This window comes from Canis lupus, chromosome 34, assembly GCF_048164855.1.
Source record: "Canis lupus baileyi chromosome 34, mCanLup2.hap1, whole genome shotgun sequence".
In the NCBI taxonomy this organism is placed as follows: Eukaryota; Metazoa; Chordata; class Mammalia; order Carnivora; family Canidae; genus Canis; species Canis lupus.
This window is the reverse complement of record NC_132871.1, coordinates 16,490,986-16,501,405: the sequence shown is the minus strand read 5'-3', so window position 1 is coordinate 16,501,405 and position 10,420 is coordinate 16,490,986. Positions and strand designations below refer to the sequence as shown.

Below are 10,420 nucleotides of genomic sequence, written 5' to 3'. Positions count from 1 at the left end.
ATTGTTTGTTTAACTAATTAGATAAGGTGATTTTAATGAAATCCAACTGACAACTTTTTGTCTTAGCATTTTAAGAAATGCTGTTTGTCAAAAATTGAGTGATTCTACTTATGAATCGATTTAATATTCATGAAAATATTTTCCTAAATCAGTAACCAACACATAAAATGGTAGCCCAAACCTGATAACTACCATACGTTGAAATTTATAAATAGAACAACCATAACAATATGAAATACCGTATTTTTATTAGTGCTACAATTCATAATTAAGGTTTTGAGAGACAGCAGGCATGAGTGGGGGGTGGGTATAGAGGGAGAGGGGAAAGCAGACTCACTGCTGAGCAGGAAGCCCTATGGGGGACTGGATTTCAGGACCCTGGGATCATGACCTGAGCTGAAGGCAAGATGTTTAAATGAGCCACCCAGGTGCCCCAAAGTTAAGGTTTATGTGCTTAAAAAAAAAACAAAAAACAAAGGCTATGTGCTATTTGTTGAATTGGTAATACAGTATCAGGAGTTAGAAAAAGTAGAAAATGACCTTCAAAAAGACTGAAAAAAAAGAAAAAGCTAAAACCACTCTCATAAAAGGTAAAATGCAGGAATTTGGGAACTTACAGAACAATTGGAATACGTCTGTTTGGTAGCAATTTGTGTAAGATATAAGGAAACAAGGGGAAACATTTGAAGTACAGAAAGGAAGTGACAGTGGAAGGGATGGATCACATAATGCCTCAATTTTGATATGCATTAAGCATAAATAGATTTATAAAGGAACTTCTCTTTTTTTCTCAGCAGAGAAATTTTTAGAGTTTTAAAAAGTTTTTATTCAAATTTAATTAACATGTATTATTGGCTTAAGAGGTAGAGGTCAGTGATTCATCAGTCTTATATAACACCCAGTGCTCATTACACCACATGCCCTCAATGTCCATCACCCAGTTACCCACCCCCCACCCCCTCCTCTCCAGCAACCCCTAGTTTGTTTCCTATGATTAAGAGTCTCTTATGGTGTGTCTTCCTCTCTTGATTTCATCTTGTTTTATCTTTTCCCCTCTTCTCCTATGATCCTCTATTTTGTTTCTTAAATTCCACAAATGAGTGAGATCTTATGATAATTGTCTTTCTCTGATTGACTTCTTTTGCTTAGCATAATATCTCTAGTGCATTCACATTGTTGCAAATGGCAAGATTTCATTTTTTGATGGCTGAGTAGTATTCCATTGTGTGTGTTATTCCGTTGTGTATGTATGTGTATATATATATATACATATATATATATTCCACATCTTTATCCATACATCTGTTGATGGACATCAACATACCCAGTAATGCAACTGCTAGGTCATAGGGTAGCTCTGTTTTCAACTTTTTGAGGAGTCTCCATACTGTTTTCTAGAGTGGCTGCACCAGCTTGTATTGCCACCAACAGTGTAAGAGGGTTCCCCTTTCTCTGCATTCTTGCCGACATCTGTCGTTTCTTGACTTGTTAATTTTAGCCATTCTGACTATTGTGGTATCTCACTGTGGTTTTGATTTGTATTTCTCTGATGCCGAGTGATCTTGAGCACTTTCTCATGTGTCTGTTGGCCATTTGTATATTTTCTTTGGAGAAATGTCTGTTTATGTATAAAGAAACTTTTAAAGTACTGTTTTAAATTCCTAAAAATTGTAACAGATGGGGGTAAAGTAATAAGCATCTTTAGAAGATTCTAGAGAGCTAATTATTTTGAATATTGGAAAATAAAAGGAAAGAATCAACTATTCTGTCTTTTCTTTAAAAGCTGAACCTAAAAAAAAAAAAAAAAAAAAAAAACTGAACCTCAAGGAAACCAAACTGGATTTTTTTTAAATTTTTATTTATTTATGATAGTCACACACACACAGAGAGAGAGAGAGGCAGAGGCATAGGCAGAGGGAGAAGCAGGCTCCATGCACCGGGAGCCCGACGTGGGATTCGATCCCGGGTCTCCAGGATTGCGCCCTAGGCCAAAGGCAAGCACTAAACCGCTGCGCCACCCAGGAATCCCCAAAACCAAACTGTTGATCATGAAAAGTTCTTTGAAGACTTCAAATGAATATAAGAAGAAATGAGAGATTATCAATATCTTGTCACCTCATGAACCAAGAGATCTAAACAATAATCAAAGGCTGTTCATGTCACAGAAAGTGACAAGTCATTATGTGCCTTCTGATGCGAGTATACACCACCACATACGAGGAATTTTAACCAAAAAATTTGAATCTGTTTCTGACCTCAACTGGATTTTACCTGAAATGCAGGAAACATAATAAACTATACCACAAGGATTCAACCATAAAAGTCCAGACTATAGTAATTCCAAAAACAAGCAACCCTATAAGCCATTAAATCCCCAGCTCAAGTGGTGAAAACTTACAGGTCTGCTGGACAATGATGTTAGAATCCATTTAGATTGGGTAGCAAAGTAGCTAGAAATTTAAGGGGAGATTCTGGGAGTGAGATGGGCATAGAAGGGCTGAAATCATAAACTCTATGGACATCTTTGACTCACATTGATAAACTACACATTCACACAGGAGACCCCAGGGAGCTTAGCAAAAATTAAAAGTCTGGAGGAGATTGTGAATTTGATGTTCTTAGGAATAACATCTTCACCAATAAAAAAAAAAAAAAAAAAAAGGAATAACATCTTCAACCCACACACAGCTTGTGTAGCAGGGGTAAAAGTATTATTGGCTTAACATCACTGAATTAAACTTAAACTCCACCCACATTATTGGTTGACTGTCAAACTATCAATCTGCTGAAAGCCACAAATAAAGAGAAATTTTTGAAACCAGCAAGAGGAAAATAATAGATTTAGGGGACCAAAAATATGATTAACAGCAGATTTCTAATTATAAACAATGAAAGTTAGAAGACCATAGAACAATATATTAAGAGGGCTGGGGAAAAATGGTATCCAGTAATTTTATACCCAATTAAATGAAGACAAAGACATTTCCACAAACACATAAAAAACGGAAATAATGTGGGATGCCTGGGTAGCTCAGTGGTTGAGTGTCTGCCTTTGGTTTAGGTCATGATCCCGGACACCCGGGATCGAGTCCCACATTGGGCTTCCTAAATGGAGCGTGCTTCTCCCTCTGCCTGTGTCTCTGCCTCTCTCTGTCTCTCATGAATAAATAAATAAAATGTTTTTTAAAAATGGAAATAATTTATTGCTAGCCCACCTATGCTATAATACATGCTAAAGGAGTCTTCAGATTGAATAGACATGGCCAATAAACATGAAAAGATGCTCAACATCACTAATTATTAGGGAAATACAAATGAAAACCACAAGAGAAATCCTCTTCAAGCCTATTGCTATGGCTATTATAAATAAACAACAAAACCATTAACGACAAATCTAGAACACAACAAATGTTGAGAATTTGGAAAAATTGGAACCTTAAATATTACTGTTTGGGATGTTAAATGACAGAGTGTTCAAGAGAAAACAGTATGGTTATTTAAGGGGGCACCTGGGTGGCTTGGTTAAGCATCTGACTCTTGATTTCAGCTCAGGTCATGATCTCAGGATCCTGGGATCCAACCCTGGATAGGGCTCTGTACTTAGTGCCTCCTGACCCTTCCCCCACTTGCACACTCTCTGTCCTGCCCCCTGCTTCCTCTTTCTCACTCTCAAAATAAGCTAAAATCTGGGGCAGCTGGGTGGCCCAGTTAAGTATCTGCCTTTGGCTCAGGTCATGATCCCAGGGTCCTGGGATCGAACCTAGCTTCAGGCTCCCTGCTCAGTGGGGAGTCTGCTTCTCTCTCCCTCTGCCTCTGCCTGCTGCTCCCTCTGCTTGTGTGCTCGCTCGCTCTCTCAAATAAATAAGTAAAATGTTAAATAAATAAATAATAAATAAATAAATAAATAAATAAATAAATAAATAAATAAATAAATAAAATCTTTTAAAAAGAATAGTTCAGTGGTTCTTTAAAAAGTTAAACCTAGGGGATCCCTGGGTGGCTCAGCAGTTTGGCACCTGCCTTCAGCCCAGGGCATGATCCTGGAGTCCCGGGATCGAGTCCCACATCGGGCTCCCTTCGTGAAGCCTGCTTCTTCCTCTGCCTGTGTTTCTGCCTCTCTCTATCTGTGTCTCTCATGAATAAATAAATAAAATCTTAAAAAAAAAGTTAAAACTTAGAATTACCATATGATCTGGCATTCTATTTCTGTGTATATAGACAAAAGAACTGAAAGCAGGACTCAACAGATATTTGTATACCAATATCCACAGAAGCATTATTGCCAAAAGATGGAAACAACCCAAATGTCCACTGATGGATGTGTGTATAAACAAATGTGGTATATACATACAATAGAATATTATTCAGCCTTAATAAAAAAAAAAGGAAACTCTGACATACACTGCAACAGAGATGAATCTTGAAGATATTATGCTAAGTAAAATAATATAGATACAAAAGGACAAATATATGATTCCATTAATATGAGGTACCTGGAATATTCTTTTTTTTTTTTAAAGGTTTTTATTTATTTAATCGAGAGAGAGAGACAGAGACAGAGACAGAAGCAGAGACACAGGCAGAGGGAGAAGCAGGCTCCATGCAGGGAGCCCGACGTGGGACTTGATCCAGGGTCTCCAGGATCACGCCCTGGGCTGTTGGCTGCGCTAAACTGCTGAGCCACCCGGGCTGCCCTGGAATATTCAAATTCATAGAGACAGTAAGTAGAATATGATCAGGGGCTGGGAGAAAGGGGGAAGGAATGAAAAGGAACAGAATTTCAGTGTACATGATTAAAAAGGTTTGGAGATGGGTAGTGGTAATAGTAAATGCACTTAATGGCCCTGAAGTGGTACCGTGAAAAACGGTAAATTTTATGTTACATATATTCCACCACGTTGAAACACAATAATAAGAAAACAACCCAGGGGCGCCTGGGTGGTTCAGTCAGTTAAGTGTCTTAGGAGCCTAAGTCAGTTAAGTCAGTTAAGTGTCTTAGGAACCTTAGGCTCCTGTCAGGATTCTAGGATCCTGGGATCAAGGACCAAGTTGGGCTCCCTGCTCAAGGGGGGGCCTGCTTCTCCTCTCCCTCTGCTGCTCCCTCTGCTTGTGCTCTCTCCCACTCGTCTCTCAAATAAATAAAATCTTAAAAAAAAAAAAACTCAGTTGAATAATTGGCAAAAGATTTGAATACATATCTCCTAAAAGAAGGCACACAAATATCAATAAAGGACATGAAAGGACATATCGTTAGTCATTAGGAAAATGCAAAACAATACAAGAAATCACTACACTAGAAATAGTTAAAAGATCACAAACACAAGGATGATGAGGATGTGGAACAACTTGTCCTCGCATACGTTGCTGCTAGGAATGGAAAATGGTATAGCCATTTTGGAAAAATAGTTTTAAGTCATAAATGATTGCACACCAGGTCCTCTATACATGTTCTAAAATCTCTGGCACCCCTATTCACCCCAACTCTGAAACCTATGAGATCCTAATCAACATTATCTCTGGGCTATAGTTATAAAGAGGGGGAAAAGTAAAAGGAAGAAGGTAAGCATCATGGCCTACCATATGCATTTGCATTTTTTTTAATATTTACTAAAGCCTAATAGACACTGAAAAAGGATAAATATTTGTGCAAAAGACATAAACCTAGTATTGGAACTTCATACAGATAAAAAGATAAATGAACTCTTCATATTTTTAATATATTTTATTGTGTCATAACTATAACGATCATCTGATCTGATTTGACAAAGGAAACCACCTGGGAAACAAAACCAGCATAAACTCTACATTACATATTTATTGTTAAAATAAGTATAAATATTTAAGAATAATTACCATTTGCTGAATATGGGCATCTCGAACTTCTCGATGTTCTTTATCAGCTTTGCGTTTTTTCTCCTTTTCATGCTCCTGGAAAATCTGATCTGCTTTCATGATAGCCAGCAATTGTTCTTTAGCCTCTAGTTTTCTCTGTCTTTCTTCTTCCTCTTTATTTTTCATCTAGGTGTTAAAGGGCAAAGGGAAAAAAAATTTTTTTATCAACCACTGCTCTCTAATAAAGCATAGTTAGAAAGCTCCAAGCAGAAAGCCAGGAGCAATGCAAAGCAGAAAATTACATACCCCTGGGCTGATTCCCACATGTCCAGTTTACTTTGGTTTTGTTTTATTTCTAGACCAACAGGTAACATACAATGAAACCTGAGTGATACTGGTTTAAAAAATAAATATAGGAGCAGAATAGCAGGATCTTTCCAAGGTAAAAAATGAATTGCGACAATGTTTATAAACTATCTAACTTAAATGTTATGATGGCCAATTATGTAGGATGTAAGGATTATCTGAAGGATTAAGAAATAAGGAAATGCAATGGGGTAATTTTTATTTGATTGGTCTTAAAAAACATTGAAATGTATACTAAGTGAATAACAATTTTTGCATTTTAGATGGCTCTGAAACAGAAGAGATTATTATTTTGCATCTATCAATATCTTACTTATAATTGACTATCATGTGATCTGCTAGAAAGTAAACATGGTCTAGTTTCAAGAATATAGGAAGATAATTCATACGTTGTTTCCCAAATCTTTTCTAGGTTTTTATCCAGCAGAGGGAGTGGAAACTACAATGGAAAGGACTTAAATTTGTTTTTTTTTTTATTTTTATTCATCATAATTGAATTGCTTACCACAACAGCTCTATATTCTGCAATTGCTTTTAATTCTGCTTTGTTTTTTTCATATTTTTCCTTTTCTCTTTTTTCCCATTCAGCCTCAGCCTCTGCAATATCTCTAGCAATAATCAAATCTTCATTGTCAAGTTTCTCTTTTATTAGCTCACTCAGGAAGTTATTTATTCTTTCTCTCCTTTCTTCCATTAGCCTATAACAAAATAACCATCACTTGTTAAATCTTCATGAATAGATTTATTTTGGAGCGAATATAATTTCATTAGAAATTGGATCTTTTATACTCTTTTACAAGACTAAAAGGAGCCCCACTGCTCTTTCTATGTACTGATTAAGTGGAAACTATTTTTAATACTTTGTTTAGAATAAAGTATCTTTTAAAAATCCAAAGGGAGTAATGCATATAATATCTTCTGTATGTATGTGCACATGTGCACGTGTATGTGAAGAAATAAAGTATTAAAATTCTCACAGTGAAAAAATTTTCAAAGTACTTTGTCAGATACCCTCCTTACTCTATCATTGGAGGCTTAGGTTATAAAATAAATCAAAGGCCTTTCTTTCAATGAAATCTCAAAATATCAAGTAAAAGTTATCAAAATCCTGAATAAATCCATCCTCTTACTATATAGCCTGTTTACAACTTATTAATAGCACTTTATTGACTTCATCTATTTATATGAAGGTAGACAACTATGTTTTTACACTATGAGATTCCTGAGGTCAGAGAATGGGTAAGTCCTCTCTCTAGTTCAGAGCCAAGCATGGTGCCTGACACATAACAATAACTAGGTTATTTGTTAAAAGAATAGGGGCATTTTCGTTTAGAGTAGGGCAAAAAATACTTTTAAATTTAGATGCGACAGATTCATTAATTTATTGAGTGAATTTGTAAAGCAATGTGGGAGAAACGATAAGAAAGGACACAGTGCATATACCAAGGAAATCACAGTCTAAAGTGGAGAAGAGACATTTATGCAAATAGCTATAAACACCAAAGGGTGATATATGCCATGAGAAAGCTAGAAAGTGATATAGGCAGATGAGAAAAAAGGAAAGCTTCATGGGAAAGGTGACATTGCATCTAGACTTTCAACAATATTCCTAAACACTTTACTGATTGCCAGCTATGTTCCAGACACTATTCCAGGTGCTGGGGACACAACAGTAAACAAAAACATTAAAGATCTGTTCTTCTAGAACACTCTAGCTGGGGTACAGTGATAGTGAACAAAATAAATAGTTAAAATAGTGCTATCTCTCGAAATGAGGAAAAAGAAAGCAATTAAGTGGATAAGCAATGTGGGGGCGGGGGGTGGAGCTGTAATTTTAATTAAGGTAGTCAGTGAAAACCTGAATGAGAAGACAACATCTGAGTAATGATCCTTTTGAAAGAGTTTAGGGAAGTCAGCATTCCCCAGAGAGGATCCAGTGTGAGTGATGAAGAGGCAAAGGAAAGAATAGTACAAGATGAAGTCTCAGAGGTGAGGCTGGGGTCAGCTGGCAATTAGGATGGTGGAGAGCCTTATGGGCCTTAGTATATACTCTACATGTGATATAAAGCCATTGGAATGTTCTGCACAAGGAAAAAGTAGGATCTAGACAGAAACACAATGTGCTGCAATTGGCCCCCTCTCCTCTCCTACCTCATCCCAAACTTCTAAGGTAAGAAATGACCTCCATATCTGATGGACATTTCATTTTTAAAATCTCACTTATGGGTGCCTGGGTTGTGCAATTGGTTGAGTGTCTGACTCCTGGTTTCCACTCCGGTTATGATCTCAGGGTTGTGAGATCGAGCCTCCCGTTGGGATCCATGCTCAGTGCAGAGTCTGCTTAAGACTCACTCTCCCTCTGTCCTCCCCCTCCCACTCTCTGTCTCTAAAATAAATAATAAATAAATCCTTAAAAAATAAAATTTCATTTAATCCCTCTATTGATGTAATACCAATGACTGCTCTCTTCTTATTGAGACTCTCCTTTCTTGTTTCTCTGATTTTCTTCCAATTTCTGGAAACTATTCTTTGATCTTCACATGATCTTTTCTCCATTTGACCCTTAAATATGGGCTTCCCAAGGGACTATGCCACTTTCATTTCTTACCTACTCACCATAGGTGAGGTCACCTGTGTCCACTGTTCTAACTACCTACCATCTATATATCGATGGCTCACAAAGGCATCTCCAGCTCATATCCCTCTCCTATAGCAGAGATTTCACTATTTCCAACCATCAACCAGATAGACGTTCTTGATATTCCAAGGGAACCCTAACTTTGAAGTCACATCACTAATTGCCGAGTTATATATAATGACTTTTTCTTAAAAAACTATTCTCATATCACTTCTGATTTATAATAATTTCAAATAGTACTTTATTAATTACATCAATTTTTTTAAATATTTATTTATTTATTTATTTATGACAGTCACACACAGAGAGAGAGAGAGAGAGAGGCAGAGACACAGGCAGAGGGAGAAGCAGGCTCCATGCACCGGGAGCCTGACATGGGTCTCGATCCCGGGTCTCCAGGATCGCGCCCTGGGCCAAAGGCAGGCGCCAAACCGCTGCACCACCCAGGGATCCCCTAATTACATCAATTATTTTTAAAAGGTTACCTGTGTGTTTCAGCTTCTTTTTCTTTCCCCATTTGTATAAGACGCTTTTTTGCTTTGATAAATTTCCTAATCTTTTCATCTTCCTCCTCTTGCTGCTGCAGTTCTACGGCTTTGATGATATTCTTATCATTCATATGTTCCTTGGGGGGAAAATTATGTATTATCCTATTACAAAGAAAAATATCTTTTGACATACGAGTATCTAACAAGAACCTGTCAAATGGTCATAGCTTCTGACTCAGTTATTTCTCTCTTGGGAATTTATACCAAAGAAACAATCAGAGATACACATTAAGCTTTATGTACCATGTACTTTATCTCAAAGTTATTTATTAGAGTGAAAAAATGGAAACAACCTCTAAATCTCTAATAATGAAGAAACAGTTAAATTATACTCTCAATGATATGGGAAGATACAAATAATATAATGGGGAAGTGGGGGTGGAAGGAGAATATAAAACACTACATAATAGCATATTTCAGTTTTGCAAACATATAGGGACAAGTTTATAATGTATATACTACTAGAAGAAATGTATCAAATGTTAACAGTTATCTCTAGGGTATGAGATTATATATGTGACTTTTCATCTTAATGCTTTCCTGTATTTCAAATATTTCATTTCTTTAAAAAATGTAATTAAAAATAATTCTAGGGGGAACGTTGGTGGATCAGTTAGGCAGCCAACTCTTGGTTTCAGCTGGGGTCATGATCTCAGGGTCCTGGGATGCAGCTCCAGGTTGGGCTCCCTGCTCAGCAGGGAGTCTGTTTCTCCCTCTGCCCCTCCATTCTCTCTCTCTCTCTCTCTGTTTCATAAATAAATAAAATCTTTAAAAATAAACAAATCTTAAAAAATACTATAATCATAAAAAATACATTAAGTGTTTTCATTGATTTTCATTTACTGTTTAATTAATATAGTTATATGGTACACAGTATAAAATGTCCTTCCTTCCCCCATCCAATGTCTGCCTATATTCCTAATTCCCCCACCAGACTTGATCACTGTGAATCAAGTTTCTCGTCTAGACTTTCTTTTCCCACATACACAAAAAAAGATATAGATACATATTCTAACAGAAAATTTTAATATGGTTC

The 10,420-nt window shown here is 36.6% G+C and overlaps 2 protein-coding genes across 19 annotated transcripts in view; one reads left to right on the top strand and one right to left on the bottom strand.

Moving 5' to 3' along the window:
* PPIG (peptidylprolyl isomerase G) overlaps positions 1 to 9,461 on the top strand; it is a 64,177-nt gene extending 54,716 nt beyond the window's left edge. For 14 of the 15 annotated variants that reach the window (XM_072811328.1, XM_072811318.1, XM_072811322.1 and 11 more), the window contains one exon: positions 4,521 to 9,461. The gene's annotated coding sequence lies outside the window, so the exon portion shown is untranslated. The remainder of the gene's footprint in view (positions 1 to 4,520) is intronic. The other variant, XM_072811319.1, reaches the window with a different exon arrangement.
* Positions 1 to 10,420, bottom strand: part of CFAP210 (cilia and flagella associated protein 210) — a 38,446-nt gene that overhangs the window by 1,751 nt on the left and 26,275 nt on the right. For all 4 annotated transcript variants that reach the window (XM_072811335.1, XM_072811336.1, XM_072811337.1 and 1 more), the window contains 3 exons: positions 9,322 to 9,461; positions 6,704 to 6,896; positions 5,854 to 6,018 (listed from right to left, as the gene is read on the bottom strand). In XM_072811335.1, coding sequence (XP_072667436.1) covers positions 5,854 to 6,018; positions 6,704 to 6,896; positions 9,322 to 9,461 — 498 coding nt within the window. The remainder of the gene's footprint in view (positions 1 to 5,853; positions 6,019 to 6,703; positions 6,897 to 9,321; positions 9,462 to 10,420) is intronic.